This window comes from Lemur catta, chromosome 2, assembly GCF_020740605.2.
Source record: "Lemur catta isolate mLemCat1 chromosome 2, mLemCat1.pri, whole genome shotgun sequence".
NCBI classification, from domain to species: Eukaryota; Metazoa; Chordata; class Mammalia; order Primates; family Lemuridae; genus Lemur; species Lemur catta.
This window is the reverse complement of record NC_059129.1, coordinates 124,764,559-124,785,542: the sequence shown is the minus strand read 5'-3', so window position 1 is coordinate 124,785,542 and position 20,984 is coordinate 124,764,559. Positions and strand designations below refer to the sequence as shown.

At 36.8% G+C, this 20,984-nt stretch overlaps 1 protein-coding gene across 3 annotated transcripts in view; it reads left to right on the top strand.

Moving 5' to 3' along the window:
- The window catches only part of NHSL1 (NHS like 1), a 103,028-nt gene that overhangs the window by 67,891 nt on the left and 14,153 nt on the right, over positions 1 to 20,984 (top strand). For 2 of the 3 annotated variants that reach the window (XM_045544453.1, XM_045544455.1), the window contains exons 4-5: positions 11,958 to 12,150; positions 16,533 to 16,664. In XM_045544453.1, the coding sequence (XP_045400409.1) occupies positions 11,958 to 12,150; positions 16,533 to 16,664 (325 nt within the window). The remainder of the gene's footprint in view (positions 1 to 11,957; positions 12,151 to 16,532; positions 16,665 to 20,984) is intronic. The other variant, XM_045544454.1, reaches the window with a different exon arrangement.

Sequence of the window (20,984 nt, the reverse complement as noted above, 5' to 3'; positions counted from 1 at the left end):
CATTTCCTAAATTTATCTCTCTAGTCCAGACTCATGCATTTATCTGGTTACTGTCCATCTCCACTTAAATGTCTTACAGGTATCTCAAATGTGTCCAAATCCAAATATGTGATTCTAACATCCCTCTTCCAAAAAAATACCTGTTCCTTTCGCAGTCCCCATAACTCCGTTCTACCAGTTACTTAAGTCAAAAACATTGGGCACATTCTTGTTTCTTTTCTTTTTCTCACACCTTCAGCAAATCCTGAAGGAGCACCAATTTGTGAACCACTCCCCAAACCTCCATTCAGCATCCTGCCATGATTAGGTCAGGGTGTACGTCCCTGAGGGTAGGTGGCCGAGGCAGGTTGGAAGGGAGGCTGTGAAGGAGCCGAGCAGTGTTAGATGGACCAGCCCTGTGGCTATTGAGTCCAGCAGGAGTGATGACAGGAGCGGTGGTGAAGGGAGGCTGACATAGAATCGCAGAGGGGTGATGCTAAGGAAGGAAGTTTGCTTTATTGCATAGCCAATAGGAAATCACTAATAACATTTTTTAAGCAGAGCATTTTATGATTAGGAATGCAAATTGTATGCCGTCATCCCTTGGTATCCATGGGAGATTGATTCTAGGACTCCTCACAGGTATTAAAATCCATGGATGCTCAAGTCCCTGGTATAAAATGGTATGTAGTATTTGTATATAACCTATGCACATCCTTTACTTTAAAATATACCCTTACACTTTGTTGCCTCTAGGTTACTTATAATACCTAATGCAATGTAAATGCTATATAAATACTTGTTATTCTGTATTGCTTAGGGAATAATGAGAAGAAAACAATCTGTACTTGTTCAGTAACAGATACAACCATCCTTCTATTTTTTTTTCAAATATTTTCAATCCACGGTCGGTTGAATTCGTGGGTGTGAAACCCATAGATACAGAGGGGCAACTCTGTATCATCTTTTGCTAGATGGAAGATATATAAATAATTTTGAAACTGATTTTCTAATTTATATAGTGTATCAAACCTAACCCTAGAAGAGAGGAAGTATTTTACCAGAGTAATTACCATGAAAAAAAGAAAATTTTATTAAAGATTCGCACCAAATTGGAAAAAACACCAAGCCCAGATGGTTTCATGGTGGGGGGGTGGGAGGGGGTGTTTCTACCGAAGATTTTAAAGGGTAGGTAAATCCAGTGCTTGAAACCGTTCCAGAACAAAGGGGGGAAAAGGAAAAGGTGCAGTTCTTTCTAATGAATTAGCTTAGCATTGATGCCAAATCCTGACAAAGACTACACAAAGCAGAAAATTAACTGGACAGACTCACTCATGAATATTGGCATTAGAAATCAGAAATAAAACATTAAGAAACATAATCTGCCAGCTCACTAAAAGACAAATACTCCAAAATCAACTGGAGTTTATTCCAATAGTAATGTAAGAATGTTCGATATTAGGTAATCTAATTATATATTAATCATATTTGATCTGGCGAGAAAAATCATATAATCAAAACTATAGATGTTGACAAGGTATTTGGTACAATTTCAGAACCATTCTTGATAAAAACACTCAATAATATCAGAACAGGTGGGTACTCCCATAACTTAACAAAGTTTATCTGCCTTGTTCCTAAATCCAGCATAATTTTTAATGGCCTATGCTCACTAGAATGAGGTATACAACAGGGTCATTCACTATAATTATTACATTGATGACATTGTATGGGAAGAACAAGCCAGCATAATTAGGAAAGCTGTAGAACAAGAAATGCAAAAATGGGAAAGATTGAGGTTATTTTATCACTGTACATAGTTTGTATACTTGGTAAATCCAAGAAAATGAAATTGTTACAAGTTCTGTAAATAATAGAGTTCAATGATACAGTAAGATATAAAATTAATACATAGAAATCAATAACTTGTATATCTACAAAGTCAAGTTAGAAGATAGAAAAAATCTATTTAAAATAGTTATAGCAGGCAAAGCAACAGGGATAAATTTAGTAAGAAAAGTACAAAATCCTTATGAAAAAAACTTTAAGATAATATAGAAGACAAGATTTAAATAAATGAAAAGACATAGGTTCTGAGATTAGAGGACTCAATATCAAAAAGCTATCAATTCTGCTTATGTTAATTTATAAAATTAACACAATACCAATAAAAAGGCAAGTATTATAGATCTCTCTTTTGTCTTGGTTTGCAGTTACTTTCGGGGGTGAAGGGAGGAGGGAGCAGACTGGGAAATCTGGACCCAAAATTCGTAGCGAGGAAGACTCTAAAACAGAAGAGCAATAAGGAAGAACTGCCTTTACCCGGTATGAAAATATAAGAGTCAGGAATTCCTCCAGTGTGGCACCTGAATGTACAGACCGGTAGAACAGAACATCAAAAAGAGAATATAAAGTCAAGAAATAGACCTAAATCTTCATGAGATTTAGTATATCATGGTGTTGGCATTTGAAATCAGGTGGAAATCCCAGTGACTGTTAAAAGGGGCTGCAAGCCAGCAGCTTGTGGTCCTCTGTGTTAAAACCAAGACCCCTAACTGCAATTCATATTCTTAAAGTTACCCTAACAGTTGGGATCATTTTAAATTTAGAGTATGTAGAAGTCAGTTTGGAGGGAAAATTCTCTTGGGAGAATTCTTTTCTTTTATATTTCCTAAGTAGATATTGAGCAGGAGGGGTGTAGATTGGAGAGCAGTGACTATGTAGAAGAGAGGACACATGAGTTAATAAATGCTTAGGCTATGAATGATCTGACATCAAAAGAAGTGTTTACAGTGAAAAGCATCTAATTTGCATTCAACAAATATTAAACATCCACTATATGCTTAGGATAGAAACACTTTCCTAAAATGAGAATTGCTAATAAGGTAAAGGTTAAGGACACATAAATTAGAAAAGGGGACATCTATTATGGTTATTTATTGTGGCTAATTGTTCTAGGATAATTATTCTAATTATCTTAATGCAGAACACTTACCAGGTAGGACTCTGCAATGTGTTTATGATATGAAGAAAGGTCTTTTGCTAATGATATCCACACACATCTTTGATGTTCGAAGTGGTGATATAGCAAGAAAAAAATTATTTAAAGTATTTCTAATTGTATGTATGTTGTATATATCATCTAACTAGTAAGCATGATACATGGAAAAATGCTGTTAGCCAAGGGATTTAGAAATTCCAGAAAATAACCTTTCTATTCAACTGTGACATCAAAGAGTAAGTTATTGCTTTTTGTTCTAGTCTTGACTTCTTTTTCCTTCAGTTTTCAGTGTATACCAGGTACTACCAAAGAAGCTCTTGCAGATGAAGAGAGGTCAGTTATAGGTGCCAAAATACTTCCTGTGAGTTGATAGGGAGTTTCTTTAACTGCCATCGACGAGGGTCACATTTGATGGCATGCTCACTGCATCTGGGAGATGTTCACAGAGGCCCCATTGTCTTAGCAGAAAGGATGTCGGTCATGAGTTACTCAATCTCTTGTATAAAATTCACCTCTGAAATTTTCCTTTCTATTTCCTGTTATTCTTTGCACTGGCACCTTGGGTTTTGTTTTAGGCCTTGTTGATAGGAAATATTTAAATCGAAGGAGGACTGTGAAGAAAAGAAAAGGGCCATGGGCTTGCTCTGGTAACTGTAAACACAGGAGGCTTATTTAACATGATGCTGGAGAGCACAGGTTGGGGGCAGCTTTTCACCTGTCCGAAGCTGAGTGGCCTTGGGCTAAGTTGCTTTCCTCCATGGGCTTCGCTTTCCTCAACTGTAAAGGGATATCAGCCACACGTCTGGTTTGCTCAGTTCAGCCCTGGTTGACAGCTGCTGTTCTGTGTAATTATTAATCGCACCCCCATTCACTCTCAAAGGTGTCTGGTTTTGATAATAAATTACACAGTTCTCCTACCTCCCTTGGAGAGTTGTTGTGAGGTTGAAGTAAATTAGTGTTTGTGAAACCCCTAGCACAGTGCTTGACACGTAGTGTAGGCTCGAATGATGATGATGAGTGTTATTAAACTGCCTTGGTTTTTCAAACCAGACTTCAAAGAAAATGACTCAATAGACAATGTCTGATTTTATGAAAATTTGGCCACTCTCCCATTCATCCTGTCTTTTATTCCACCCACATAGAATTTCCTGTCTGAAAGCAATGAATTTGAGAGGTTTCAGCAGCTACTAAAAAATTCTGATCGTCATGGCTTTTCAGGTTATCTGTATGTCGAGCGACCAGTGGTCATGCTGTTGCTAACTTGATAATAATCATGGAACACTTTAGAAAATAGAACTTTTTCACAAATTATATCTTGTTTTCCACAAGAACCCCCATGAAATCGGTATTATAATAGCTATTGCTATCATTTTAATGATCCAGAAACAGAAGCTCAGAAATAGGAAATTACTTTCTCAAGATCACATAGCTAGAAAGCATCAGGGAGGATACGAATGCAGGGCTTCTTGGAGTTCTTTTCTTTGCACCATGTTGGTTAAATAAATAAAAGGGCAAGATTACTCAATGCCCCAATTCCTTCTCACTATGCCTCTTATTCCATCTTTGGTTTGTCTGACATTTATTCACTCATTTTAGTTTTCCAAACAACATTTAAGTGCTGCTTGGTCTCAGTATATGGACACAGTCCCTGGCCTAAGGCAGCTTATAGTCTAGAAATGATGACTCCACATCCACTCATATGTTACTGAGTCTCTCTGTGTGAGTAATTTCAGGATACAAAAGAAACACAATGGAGTCAGTGCACGCTCTGTGTGCTCACTGCTCTGCAGTTATGGCACCATGTTACTCTGTACCGTTGAAGGCAAGGATGAGAAAACTGGGGTCTGTCATTCCCAGGCCTTATGCATGCAAACCAGTAGGGTGTCTCCGGTGATGTGTTCCCGTTTCTCTTGCTGTACACATCCCACTACACTGTAATCAGGTTCTATTCATGTCTGCCTTCTCTTCTACATTAGAAGACAGCATCCCTATCTTGTTGATCTCTGTGTTCCCAACCTGGAGCCAAGCAACCTGGCACATGGAAAGGCTGAGGCGCCAGAGACTGTGTTCAGTGCTCTGTGTAAATATATTCAATATTCATTGCAACCATGCAAGGTAGCTTTGATGATGCCCATATCATGGATGAGGAAACTGTATCTTGGAGAGATTAGGTCACTTGCTTAAGATCACATAGCTTTTAAATACTGAAAAAGATCTCTCTCTCTCTCTCTCTCTCTCTCTCTCTCTTTCTCTATTAAAACAGCTTTATTAAGGTGTAATTTACATAAAATAACTTATACATATTTAAAGTATGCAACTTAATAAGTTGTGACATATGTATACACATGAGATCATCACCACAATCAAGACAGTGAATATATCCATCACCCCCCAAAGTGAAACCAAGATTTAAATCCAGATCTATGGCTCCAAAGCCCATGTTTTTGCTCCAGTAATAAGTATATGGGGAATAGATCCTTTGCTACAGCCCTTTCCTCTTGATCACTCTCTTACGGGGAGTTTTGAATTGTTGAGATAATACAAAGAACATCTTTGACAACCCACTTGTCCATCAATAAAAGAATCGATAAATAAATGTGGTACTGGGGTGGATGTACACCCCAGTAAAATGAATGAATTATAGGCTCACAGAACTATGTGGATGTGTCTTAGGAAGGTAATGGTAAGTCAGAAACACTACAAAGATAATGATACTATTTTTGTAAAAGTCAAAGCAAATCGAAACATATAATTTAGACATATTTGTATGTACACACATATATATAACAAGAAGTAAAGTGACGATGAACATAAAATTCAGGCTACTGGTTACCTCGAGGGAAGTGGGGAGATAGGATTGGGAGGGCATGGAAGTAGATGCAGGTTATTAGTAATATATGAGGTCATGGGGTGGGCAGTAAGTTCCTGAATATTCATTATGTTATATATATTTTGTTATATACTCATTATGTTATATATATTTTGTATATATAACTAGTTATTCTAAAAAAGATTAAAAATAAGAAATTACTTCATCAGTTTAAATTTTTATGTTCTAATGAACTATTTTCATTAATTTGAGGAATCACTTAATATGGGATAGTTAAAATCTAAAATGTTTAATTTTAATTCCATATGTGACAAAGTTTAGAGCTCTTGATAAAGGGAATAGGTTTGTTATAGAGGGACTGAACAGGAAAGAATGAACAATTAAAGTTACTTAAACATGTGGATGAGGAAATCATCTCTTCACCAGCACAGAGTTGCCGATGGGCCGTGAACTGTACTTCTGTATGGATTCATTTCCACTATCCACACTTTTCCTGTTGTCATTGGCTCCAGGGGGGAAAGAAAAAGGAACACATAGAGAACAGAAATAAGTCAGATTCTCTTGTGTCTAAGTATACTGAAGGCAGAAGAAGCGTATAGCCAAAAGAGACTGCAAAGCTTTGGCACCTTGTAAAACTATTAAAGATTTTTATTTTTTTTTACCTCTGGAATTCTAAAATCTTTCCTGAACTGTTAAGGATCTTGAAATCCAAGAGTCAACACAAGGGAGATTTATTTAATTCTAGGAGGAAAAACACCAGAGACTAGGTGTCCCCCCAAAAGGAGTGAAATGTATGTTGGTGTCTTCTTAAATAGTGCTCTATGTAGTTTTATCTGTTTCCCATCTGTTTTCATGTAATAATTGCTAAATGAATGCTAAGTTTAGCTCTGGTTATAATTCAGTTTTCTATTTTTTTTTAAGAAAAACAAAGCAAATTAAAACAAACGAGACTGGGCTGATCTGTTGTTTCGTAGTTAAGCCCACTTTCCTATCACTGGGCTGTTCTGAGAAAGAGACCATATTTCATATGAGCCCGTATAAGAAAGAGATCACATTTCAAGCCCTATTGCCCATCTGGTGGGAGTTTGTCTGTTTTCCAGGCAAGACCTAGTAGTCTCTAAAATGTACATCTGACAGCATCCAAAAGCCACAAAGCAACAGCGGGTGTTGCAGGTGATCTCCCTTTCTAAATGAAGCAATTTGACACAAGGAATTACAGTTTCCTATGTTTCATTTGTGTCTCTCCATCCCTGCCAGGACCAGGATAATGGGGTATTGATGAACATTATTGACCAATTGACAGATCGAAACATTGCACTTAAATTCTGAAAGCAAGGCAATTTTAAACTCTCTCTGTCTCTCTCTCTCTCTCTCTCTCTCCATATATATATATATTTGTTTTTTTTTTAAAGTAAGTCACTCTATAATGAGGGATTCCGTTAACATGAAGCATTTCAGTGCTCCATGGGTCATTCTTTTCTCTACACCGGGAGATCAAGTTGATCAAAATGTACAGCTAGTAAATGACAGGGCCAGGATGCCACTCTGTTTTTACTCCATCTATTACACCACACTGCTGGCTTTTATAGATTTTCAAAAGATGTTGTTCTTATTTACAGATATTAAAAGAGATTTTATTTTTAGACCAGAGATTTTATTTTAGACTAATAATTTATCATAAATATCACCAAGTTGTTATTCTACAGTTTCACAGCAAAGACTTTGGGGGCAGATCTGGCTGCTAATCCCAGCTGTCCACTTGTGAACTTTCCAAAACTAAAGTTGCTTTACTCTCTGAGTCTCTGTTTCCTTATTTATCTAACAAGGCTAACACTGTAAAGATTAAATGAGATAACAATTGCCAGGGCAAGGCATATAGCAATCAGTTACTAAACCATGACCCTCTTTAAGCTAAAATTCTGAAATAGTTTTGCATGTAATTCTGATTTAAAGCCTCAAGGAACTTACATTCTTGTGGGAGAGACAAGCAAGATACATAAAAAATATATATGTACACTAGTTACGTGTACTAAACAGGAAAAAGAAACCAGGGAAGGGGTATATAAAATATTGGAGAGAAGCTGAAATTGAATAGCATGAACAGGTAAGACCCAAACAAAAAGGGGACTCTTGAGTGAACACCTAAAGAAAAAGAAGGTGCTGCCTGTGTGGATGTCTAAAAGAAGAGCATTTCAGGTGGGGGGAATGGCAAGTGCAAAGGCCCCGAGGCAGGAGCCTGCATGGAATGTACAAAGTACAACACGGAGCATGCTGTGGCTGGAGTAGAGTCAATGAGGGCTAGAATAGTAGGAAATGCCATCAGAGAACAGTGGGCCACTTGGTAGATCTTGTAGGTTCTTGTAGATCCTAGTACAAACTTGGAAGGGTTTGATCAGAGGAGCAACATTGACTTATATTTTAAAAGGATGCCTTTGACTGCTGTGTTGAGAATAGACTGTTGGAAGGGGAGTCGGGGAGTGTGGTCCATAAGGCAGAAGCAGGGAGATCAGTTCAGAGGCTAATGTAATAATGCAGAGTGTTACCTTATCCATCTTGATGGAGTAATTATGATGTATTCTGCTATCAAGATGCAGGAGGTTTTCCCTGTGCTCCTGCTGTGTTTATAAACACTGGGAGGAACTGCAGTCATGCCATTCTGAGAGTCATCCCTCCCGGTGTTTTATTTTTCTTTAGTATTAATAGATTGTGGTACTATAGAATGGTGCCATTTGCATACAACTTCATCGGTGCCCTGCTTGTCTGGGAAATTTTCTTGCAAGGGAAGGGAGCACTTTATGAAATGGACTCTCTGTCAGTTGTCATACTGGAGTGGTCCCTGGTGATCATCCTGTGGCAACCCAGCCTCTGGGGGATGCTGTTTCATTGGGAGAGTGATCGATTCTGACACTGTCAGTCAACTACAAGAAAAGTAGGTTAGTGGGGCTGATGAGCACCATTGAGATGCTCACACATGGTAGGTCAGAGCTGCACTCTGCTCCCTTGGCGGACGTCACATGGAAAGGGGAGCCCTCGCTACAGAAGATAGACAGCTGTTCTCCATCAGCCTGAAAGCTTTACTTGTCTTTCATTGAAACCTTTTTGCTTAGGATTTGTTTCTTACTGTCTTAAAAATTTATACTGTAATTCAAGTTTGCCTGAAAAGTTATATCTATGTGTATACATCAGGAAATTGGAGTCATCTTCTAACTTACTAAATTGAGATTCAAGCTGGGCGTGGATCACACCTGTAATCTCAGCATTTTGGGAGGCCAAGGTGGGAGGATCGCTTGAGGCCAGGAGTTCGAGGCCAGCCTGGACAGCATGTGAGACCCTATCTCTACAAAAAATTTTAAAAGTAAGAAATTAGCTCGGTGTGGTGGCACACGCCTATAGTCCTAGCTACTCAGGAGGCTGAGGCTGAAGGATCGCTTGAGCCCAGGAATTCGAGGTTGCAGTGAGCTATGATGGGGCCACTTCACTCTAGCCTGTGACCTCATTTCTAAAAAAATAAAATAATAAAAATTTTAAAAATATATCAACATACCAATTAAATATTTTTTAAAAAGATTCAAACTCAGCTATGTGAACTTTACACAAACTGCCATGAAATTCTTAAATAAAACTAATTTTAATTTACTTGTGTGTATGTGTATGTGTACCTTAAGAGTAGAAAATATGTGTTATAAATCAAACTTAACAAGTGTGAACTGCAAAAAGGCTGGAAGTAAATGGTTTACATTAGTATGGCTTAGCTGCTGCTGTTGACTCAAAATTTCCTTTGACTGTCTTTCATGGATCTGTGTGAGTTGTAACCATTTTAACCAGGATTAGATCAAATATGAATGGATATAGTACAATTTAGTATCATAAGATGTCAGTAACATAGGCTCAGTTTATAAATGGAGTATATTTGTCAATTTAATTGCAAACATATCAATTTTGCTTAGGTGGAAAAGAAGCCAAATGATCATTTTATATATTTTATATATTAAGAACATAAAGTATGGGCCAGGTGCAGTGGCTCACGCCTGTAATCCTAGCACTCTGGGAGGCTGAGGCAGGAGGATTGCTTGAGCTCAGGAGCTCAAGATCAGTCTGAGCAAGAGCGAGACCCCGCCTCTAAAAAAGAAAAAGGAACATAAAGTAAATATATTGAGATATCTAGTTATGATTTATTTTATATTTTTATTTCCATAATATCTTTATTATTGTTACTGTCCTTGCAATAGAAGAAAAAAATGGGTACTTGTTAATTTATGATTTTGCTGTTTTAAAGTCATATGAGCACCACCTTCATATCCATGATATTTAACAGTCATAGACACTTCCACATTTAGCAGCTCCTTAGGTCCTAAGAATAACTCTGTGGATGCAGAAGGTAGGCAATATAGCCCCTTGTTACAGCCAAGAAAACATCAAGGTTTAGAAACAAACTCAGGTTTGGATTCTTAGTCTAGGGCTCTATGCCCAACACCAGACTATTTTCATTGGCTCTTGTGTAATCTTTTTCAGATTTGGGGAGCTCTAGTAGTTGTAGAATAATTACAGATATTTTGCAGCAAGATGAATTCAAGTGGCAATAAGCAATGAGGGCAGTGTTCTTGTGTTTGAGATTTCCAGACAGTGCATTTCTGTATATTTGTTACCTGTGTCTTCTTAGGAACTTGCATTAAATCTGGAAAGGCATCAAACCATGATTTGTAAAGATAGGTAAATCCTTACAGATGTAATGTTAAAGAAACACGCCACAAAAGAAAACATTGTAATTCCCTTTATATGAATAGAAAGTTCAATTACAGGCAAAACACAGCTGTGGTGTTAGAGGCTCAGAGAGCAGTTACCCTGGTTTGGGGTGTTTGGTGAAGGGGATGGGATATTGTATTGATCTGGGTGCTAGTTGCACAGGTTTTCTTTTTGGGAAGATTCACTGACTTTTTATTCTTCAGTAAAATTCTTTCTAAAAGCCTTATTTTCATAAGTGGTAGTTTAAAAGCTTTAGACTTGAAGAGCAGTTCTTATACCTTTATTGTATATTATAAACTACCATTTCCCCACAAAAGTCAATCATACTTTTCTGTTGTTGCTCCCAAGCACATTGCGTTTATTTTGAGTTCTTGGAGCTTCCTTGTCACAGAACCAACTGCCACAGAGCCGTGGTGAAGTCCATCATAAAATGCTTGCCAACACAACTTTCTTGCTTACACTTTTTTAACACATTAACTGCCGTGTGGGTTGCATTTAACTCACACTAATTTTGAGCCCAGGGCCTCATGAAGCACATGTAACTCATACACCTTGGGAGCCTTAAGAACTATTTTTCAAGTTGCATATAACTCACGCACAGAAAACAATAAAAAATAACAAATTTTTCATTAAATTAGAAAGGATCACTTTGTTTTCGAAGTTTTTATTCTATTTTCATAATAAAACACTGTGTCCCCAAGGAAAAAAAATTTTCTCTTTCTAGTGTGGCAGTATGTTAAGGTGTTATGGGAAGAAAGATATTGAAGAAGAGCTCTTCCATCAGGATGTTAATCTGTATCAAAACAGACACTGGTAGAAATGTTTTCATGAAATTCTGCTAAGGCTGAGAGCAGAGCTTTCGTCAGCTTCTTATAATTTAATAATTTCACACTGATTTTTTCCCCATGTAAATGGTTTCAGAAGAGCCCAGATAGCTGAACAACAATAGCTCTATCATTTTTGAAATGTCCCTTGAATCAGAGCCTAAAGGAAATATTAATGAGATTGAAGCTAGAAATTACTTTGAGCAGAACTAAATTTTGATAAAAATGGAAACTGATGGCCACAGCCATGATGTTTCTCTAGGTTTCTAATGTTAAACTAAATCCATAAGCCTTGTGACCACAGCACACAGAGAAAAGCAGGAAGAACTTCAAAGATCTTGTGGGTCAGCAAAACCTTTTGCTGTCCTCACGTTTTCAGACTCAGGCCAGTGCGAATCACATATATTATGGGTCATGTCCTAGAGGAGGAGCAAACCATCGCTTCTGTTCCTAAATGACTCCAATATTTTTTTTCAGCTTCCATTAAATCAATCTAATTTTTTTAAATAAGAAATATTTATTTGAATGTTTCTGCCAGCTATTTATATGTTGTGGCTGCTACCTCTTTTTTTCTCTGCAGTGTTCTCTCTCCTCGTCAGAAGAAGAAAGATTTATTTCCATCAGGAGACCTAAAACACCGACCTCAAGTGACTTCTCTGACCTTAATATTCAGACGAACTGGACCAAGTCACTTCCACTGCCAACACCAGAAGAGAAGATGCGACAGCAGGCCCAGACAGTCCAGGCTGATGTGGTTCCTATTAACATAACCGGTACGCTCTGCTAGGCAGACAGGTTCAGAATGTACTTGGGAGAATGGCAAGGTTTTTGTTCGTTATATGTCCTTAGAATTTCATTTGTACGTCAAAGGTGAATAGCTGAAGTCTGGCTTCCCGCTCTTTGTTTAAGGAAGGGAATACTAAAACTACATATGTGTGTACATATAAAATATCTATTATTACTCATTAGATTAGAAGACTGTGTCACCAAATGTTGGTGTCAAAAAACTCAATGGTCCAAGTATTCATCTAAAGAGTGTTTTTTAAATTAAATTGCTTTTTAATAAGCTTTTGATTATATAGAAACATCTTCTAGATGTGGTTCTGGTTAAGAAAAAAATTATATATTTTCCTCCTAAAAGGTTACTTTAAGTAATATATATAGAAATGAAATAATCATTTAGTGATGTTTGTGAATGATAGATTTTCTTCTTATTTTCTTAAGTGGAAAAAGGGAAAAATTACCCAAAAATGCCAAGTGAATTAATAAGGACTATAAAAGTATTTTTTAGAAACTTAATAGGGTAATGAAATTATATTTTGATTTTCATAATTTGAATTTCATAATCTTCAAACAAAAATTCATTTCTTCTGAATATAACATGTTTAGAATGTGTTATACTCTCTGGAATTAGGGATATTAATTAACAAAGTACATAAAGCTCAAAGATGATCTTTCATGAAATTAGAAAAGCTATTAAAAAGATATCAGAATTTTCCTGCTTTATCACCCCCGTAGCCCATGACAAGCATGGGGAAGGTACGAAGTGCAAAAAAGACAGGTTCAGAGTTAATAGCTTCAATCATTCGACTGTGTACTCAATGTAAAGAGATGACTAATAGTCATCATTGATAATCAGTCCATACAAAGCAGGGGCCATAGGGCCAGAACCTAAAAAAATCAGGTGGCGAAAAAGGATGAGTTTTCATAAAAAACTGGGATGAAAACCCATAGTATTCTGGCGGTGCTTCTGAGGCTACTGCTTTTTGCCTTAGCATTGGTAAGTTTGTGAGGGGCTAATAACATTTTGATAGTTACTAAAGATTGTTTTAAAACCTTATAGGATGTTTAGAAATTACATTTAGCACTTGTTTTGAATTCCATAGAAATTTAATAAACAGACCAGAAAGGATTTCCTCCCTGTTCCCTGCAGAAAAAAAAAAAAAAAAGAATTGCATTGCCTAATACTAAAATAAAAAAAAAAAGAAATTTAATAAACAAGTATGTGAATGATTTTTAATTCAACATACATTTTTCCACACTTATTTTACTAAAACCTTAAAAGAATAGCAGGGCATTTTAATTCTTTTTTTTTTTCCAAAAAATATTGTTGATCTTTCTGAATGTATTTCTTACTTACCTAGATCACATTTAAAAATTTTTTTTAATTTAAAAATATTAATGGAGTACAAATGTCTTTGTTACCTTGTTTAAAGCTTAAATGGGGACTTTTAGTGTACCCATTCCCAGAATAGTGTTCATTGTACCTGATAGGTAAGTTTTTACTCCTATATCACATTTTTTTAAAGATTATTTTTAAAAGTAGCTATGTTTCAGGACAAAGGGTAGTGTTTATTGCTTGATGAAATACATAGGTACATATTTTCTATAAGAAAATGAATTATTTGATAGATTAAATTCAGGAGAAATGTAATTACATATGATTAAATGCCTATGAAATAATATTACAAGATAAGAAGATTGTGCTATGAAATATGACAATCCTTAATGGAATTAGGGTGAAATACATTATCTTGATATTAGGAGATTTTAATTTCAGGAATAAAGAATTATTTGCAGTGAATTAAATTGTCACAACAGAAGACAGTGTCACATCTTTGAGCTTTAATTCTCTCCTGTTTGATGACTAAGTAGATAAGAATTAAATAGAGCTGAAAAGGCGAAGGCGGCCTTTAAAATGCCACACAGGAGAGGTGAATGACAATAAAGAAAGAGCAATATGAATTAATGTCAGAATGCAATTTACTTTTAATTGAGTGAGGAACATTTTGTTGAAATGTCAAAATTAAATGTAATACCTAATTACATATTTATTGATCCATTTGCTAGATCTGTGTGTTTATGTACACACATATATTTCTTAAATGATTAGTTTTTCTAATCTGGTAATAAAGAAGATAAAATGTAAGATACAAGAAGATAAATTAAGATAAAAATGTATCTATCTTCCTGTAGGGAATTGTCATGTGCTCATTAATTAGGGTGAACACTGAACCTCTAGTTTGATTTTTTAGTAAGGCTTAGCAGGAAAAAAAACGCTAATAAATATAATATTTCAAATCTGGAGCGCAGCCCAACAGGCGTAGAGGTAGAACATTAGCGCAGTGAAAATTGATTTAATCTCTTTAGTTATAATCCTGTGGGCACTTGGTGTGTTATAAGAGGTGAGGAGGAAAACAATGTTTAAGTTAAAATGTACATATAAGTGTATTGCATAATCTGCCATGTGGGATAACAGCTCTTCCACCTGGATGATAAATATAGTACATAAACAAACGATTTTTATAAACTGGCTTTGTACTGATGTTTGAGTTACCTAAATTTATTTCTAAATAATAACCATGACTAATACCATTTTTCAGTGAAAGGGAGGGATTAAATTCAATACTTATTGAATAACTACTTTGTGCCAGGCATTAGCTGAGTGCCATAGGGGAAGCTAAAGTACATGCATCATAGTCCCTACCCTCAAAAAATGTATAATCCAGTAGAGGAGACAGTCTTTTTAGGTCACAGTGCAAGATGAAGAGTTTGGTGCCTTTAATATGGGGTATGACTTAGATGTTCATCCTCATCATATGGCTTGTTTCTTAATTTTCTTGGAGCTTGGGTGTTTTTATCTTCTGTTTTTGTCTAAGAGGCAAAACAGAATAAATGCAACTTTCTATTAATGTTTTGTCTATTCTTCTTCTTCTTCTTTTTTTTTTTTGAGACAGGGTCTTGCTATATTGTCCAGGCTGGTCTGGAACTCCTGGGCTCAAGCAATCCTCTCGCCTCAGCCTCCCAAGTAGCTGGGATTATGGGCACATGCTGTTTTTTCCATTAATGTCTTGCTACAAGGAAGTTTTTTTCCTCTGCTGCAGGGAACCAGTGAACTACTGAAGTCATGACTTGCCCCGTACAAGCATTTATGCTATTGCACGTAGTGACCCATTTTTCACAGCAGTGGTACCTTCTGATATTTCAGGGTCTTGTCTCAATCGTTTATATTTTTCCTCATTAGCAACAGAGTAGCAAGCATTTGTAAAGTTTGCAAGCATTTACTTAAGTTGGTTCCTCAGTACATTAAATGTGTTTTGATAGTTCACATTTTTGTCCTGTTTTGGTTAAAATTCACAATTTAGTATTATCAAAATAGAAGTTACATTGCCCACAACACACCCACTTTGAATCTGTGTCAATATTGCTAGAAAGAGTGAATGTTTTTATATTCTTCTTATGTATGAAATGATGGAAGTTTGTAATTTGTGTTTGTGTATTTTTAAAATCACTTTTTTGAGGAGAATAACCATACAAAAAGGTCAGTGCTGTAAAACTTTCTTTAATTAAACTGGCAAGTAATTTAAAGGAGACCCATCAATAACCGATACTGTTACACACTTTATTATTTTATCGTTTCTCATGGTATATTACTCACATAAGCTTACACTCTAGAAGGAAAAAGGGTCCTGTGGATTTGGCATTCCAGGTTTGATTGCAACATCACCTGAAATGTCTGAATTAAGACCAACTTTAAAAAGTAATTATGAAACAGAGAGAAGCAGTTCAGCTTTAACAACAGCAGTGCTACTGGGTGTCATTGTGGCGAAAGTGCTTTATCATTATAAGGCGTTTCATTTTTCGCTAGAGTTGTCAGACTCTTTGATTGAAGAAAAAGTTCTCCATTCAACTTGATTAAGTTACTTGTTTCATCACCCAAGACAAGATGTTATGTTTGTCTCGGGGGATGACCAGATAAATAAAATACATTCATTGCCATCACCACATACATGCTGATGTAGAGTGGTTTTGGTGACCAGAGGATATATATGAAACACTTCCAAAATGCTCCATTTTTTAAATAACACAATCACTTTTCCAGTGCATTATTAACAAACTCGCATGTGCTGCTCCATCTCATTTGATGAGGAGAGCAAGGTGCTTGCTTTGGAAGGACACACAAATTGGAAAACAGCCTTATGATGATAATGTGCTTTTCTTCCTTTTTTGCCTTTCAGCATTCATCATCATATGACTAGCTAACATCATTATTAATCCCTTCTTATCATTTTACAACAAGCTTCTGGAAGAAAGTGCATGGTGTCAGCTTGCTTGAAAATAACATTGCTTTGCTTGTTCTACTACTCTGCATTAGGGGAGAATTTCGACCGCCAGGCCAGCCTTCGGCGGTCTCTAATTTACACAGACACTCTGGTAAGACGACCGAAGAAAGTCAAAAGGAGAAAGACTATTACAGGAGTCCCTGACAACATACAGAAGGAGCTAGGTATGGCTCAGCAGAACTGTGTTCTCTTGCCCCCGAGTGCTGCTCAGCATTTGTGATGCTTATACAATCGATACATTCTGATAGCCCTTGGTGCCCAAAGGGCCAGCTGCTTTCCTGAATGAGGCATTAGGTGCAAATCTTAACATCCCATGCAGACATGGTTTACTGGATTTGGAGGAGAAGGTACAGGGAGAAGAGCTTGTATGAAAACTATTAACTAGGATGATAGAAATTGATCGTTACATCATCATCTCTGTGTACCTTGAACATGGGTTATTTCTGCAATTAAATTTACCTTTCATTTAGATCTTAAGTTTTCGTGAAACTGAAAACTCATTCTAGGACTTCGAATGATGAATATGGACTTCGCTGGTTATCCTGACAATACCAGTGGTATTTTGTCATCAGAAACAGCAGTCTGGGATTATTAGTAAATGTCAATATGATAGAAAATAGTCATTTTTGTTGGATAATGCCTTCATTGCTCTCAGTGAAACAATTTCATAGCTTTTTTTATTTAGTATTTTCAACCTATGATAAAAGCAGGAAACACACAAGAAAATTTTGGCTGATGGAAAAGGTTGTTTAGTTCATTATTCATCTATCCACTTTGTTTCTGCTTATCTTTATATGTGTGGGGTAATCCTTTCGTTTTCTTCTTTCTCTATTAACTTCCTCTCCCTGTTATTTTATGGGTCCCAGCAGGAGTGTCTGCAGAGCAGGCGTAGCACAGCTCCTGGGTCAGGAGTAGCACTGGTGCCAGGCTGCTTGGAGCTGCACCCTAACCCTGCCACTCCCCCTGGGTGACCTTGGTTACTTTGCCTCTCTGAGTCTACTTCCTCCCTCAACAAATGGGTGTTGGTGATGTTAATAGAACCTACTTCATAGGGTTGTTTGGGGACTAAATGAATTTATACATGTGAAGCACTTAGTACCTGGCAGTACTATAATTGTATTAATAATATTAATAGCTCCTATGGTCATTATTATAGGGAAGTTACTACCACCTATGTTGAAATTTGCTTCTTTCTCCTTGGCCATCCTATGGACTTATTTCCTAATAGTTACTTTCACCTGACATTTTTATTTAGTTTTATTTACTATCAAAGGTTATACTCTACAAACTCAGAGTCATTATTTCTGAAATTGCCCATTAGTCTTTCAGTAAAAATGAGTTTATCTTAGCAATAATAATATATCTGTTCCAGCACCTTGAGGTGGTATTTCAGCTTCTGGCTGCTACAGACATTGTGCTTCTGTATTTTTTTCCCCAGCAGCCCTGCTTGAATGCCTTGTATTAGGGAGGGCAGGCTCACTCGTCTTTCCCTGGCATTTTCTCTTTTACTGCAGTCCAATCCTACAGTATATGTGCTCTGCCTTCTAGACTGTAGCCTAGACTGTAGCAGCCATCGGAAAAGAGGAGCAGGGCTCTGCCTCTGCTCCCGGTAGCTCCAGTGACCCGGATGGTATACAGGTGCTTGTCTTATTGCGTAATGGAAGGGTTCAATAGAAGCAAAGGCAAGATTGCAACTGCCCGTGGGATTTGTGAGGTCTGTCTGGTTCATGGCCCACAATCTGCTGCTTTTCGGGGGCCGGTTTTCCAGGTACCACCCAAGGCCTCCAGGCACCGTCCTTCAACCTGCGCCTCACTGACGCATAGTGCTTTCTCCCTCTCCTCTCAACTTGTCTGTGTCTTATTCTTTCAGACTCTTTCTTTTTTAATTCTTGAGGTGACAGCTGACTAATTTAAGAAGTTGTCTGTACTCACATGTTCTGTAGTTATTTAACAGGCTAATTTCCTAAAGCACTCTGGTAACATTTATACTTTGGTCTTTTTAGGAGATGTGCCACAAAGGAATGACTTTAAGGACAGATAGTTAGGCCCCTTGTAAGGTTAGAAACTTGATGTCTTGAGGTAAGCCATGTTGTAAGTGGCTTTCCAACCAAAATAGGATGACCTTGTGCAAAGAGTGTAAGGATAGTTTGGCTCAGATAAAGATGCACATACACATAAATATTCAATATGAATTGTCTATATACATATGTAATATGAAACCTAGAATGAGAAAGGTAAACATTTTTATCACCTTTATTACTGAAACAACCAGTATGGAGCCAATAACTCAGTTACTTCTTTTACCTTACTGGAATGATCTGGCCAGCGAGGTAAATCATATCTTCTGTAAATTTAGTATTTTTAAAATCAATGATTGAGTACATGGAACTACACAAATGCTGAAGGAAGGAAAATAGCTTTCCCCACATCATCTGTGTTGTGGCTGTTGCCAGACATGAGACTTTCGATGACATTGCAGTCAGTGACATGACCCGGATCACAGCTGGAGGTCAACTGAGACAACTGTTTCTAAGTTAGAGCCAGTTTAAACAAACAAACAAACAAACAAAAGATAATTAGATAAGGACTCCAGTTTTCTAGGTAGGCTAGTTGAAGGATTGGTGGATAAAATGAGGGGATAACATTTGAATACAGTTTTATTTAGCAAAAAAATCAGATCATATATTTATTTGTTCTTTTTTTTTTTTCTCTTGAGACAGAGTCTCACTCTGTTGCCTGGGCTATAGTGCCGTGGCATCAACCTAGCTCACAGCAACCTTGAACTCCTGGGCTCAAGCAATCCTCCTGCCTCAGCCTCCCAAGTAGCAGCCTCAGCCTCCCGAGTAGCTGGTGCTACAGGCATGCACCACCATGCCCAGCTAATTTTTTTTTCTATATTTTTTTTAGTTGTCCAGATAATTTCTTTCTATTTTTTAAGTAGAGATGGGGTTTCGCTCTTGCTGAGGCTGGCCTCGAACTCCTGACCTCTAACAATCCACCCACCTTGGCCTCCCAGAGTGCTAGGATTATAGGCGTGAACCACCATGCCCGGCCCCTATTTTCTTTAAAATTAGTCCTCCTCTAGTTATAAAATATAAGGGGGTGTATGGGGGTGTATGGCACAGTCAAACAAATTAGACAAAAAAGAAAATGATTACTGAAGGAAAGGCGTACGCTAGGAAAGATGCACCCTCTCCACTAGAGATTGTCCAAGTTGCCAGGGGCTTTGGATTTTAAAAATATCTAACCATACAGAGGTGCTTCCATGAATTAGAAAGTTATATTTAATTATATGCAGTTTTTACTTGAAAGTCTGTAAGTAGTGGACTCTTACTGTTGTATATGTATGTATGCCAATACTAGTATATTAACCCTGTAGCTATATAACCCTTTAAAATCAAGGTATGATATTTACTGTTTACCTCCAAAGTGTATCTGATGACTTATAATTTGTTGTCTTCCATTTAAATGAATTAGACATTTCAGTTTTTTTCTTGAATCTTAAAACTACACAGAAACTTATCTGAACATCATGTTATAAGATTTCATCTTTCAGCAGCAGGTAGGATTATTTTATTGGTTTATAATTATATTTGACTACTGAACTTCTCCCCATGTAGATTCCCTAAGGAGAAAAACCCTCATTTAAAGGAATCCTTTTATAAATAATTTTTGATAGTTTGTACTAGGAACATTACTGAAGACCTGACAAGACTTTTTAAAACTTCATGTACTAAACCTTAAATACATTAACCTGTAGATTCTTATCCTTAATTATATTTACTTTTTAGAAATTGGAGATCTCTTATAGTATTATTAACAAGAAACAGACAAATTATACTTAATTATTTCTTTAGATTATGTCTTTTTTTTTTTTTTTTTTTGAGACAGAGTCTCACTCTGTTGCCCGGGCTACAGTGCCGTGGCGTCAGCCTAGCTCACAGCAACCTCAAACTCCTGGGCTTAAGCGATCCTACTGCCTCAGCCTCCCGAGTAGCTGAGACTACAGGCATGCACCACCATGCCCGGCTAATTTTTCTATATATTTTTAGTTGTCCAGCTAATTTCTTTCTATTTTTTTTTAATAGAGCCGGTGTCTCGCTCTTGCTCAGGCTGGTCTCAAACTCCTGAGCTCAAACGATCCGCCTGTCTTGGCCTCTAGATTATGTCTTAAAATCAGTTAAATCCCACCAAGCTTTTGAGCGACACCTAAGTGGTCTACATTTGTTTGTAGTTTGTTTTCTTCCTTAACCAATACAGACATACCTCAGAGATACTGCAGATTTGATTTCAGACTACTACAATAATGCAGCTGTCACAACACAGCAAGTCACATGAATTACTTGGCTTCCCAGTGCATATAAAAGTTATGTTTATACTATACTGTAGTCTATTAAGTATGTAATAGCATTATCTTAAAAAAAAAACCAATGCATATACCTTACTATAAAAATACTTTATTGCTAAAAAAAAAATGCTAACGA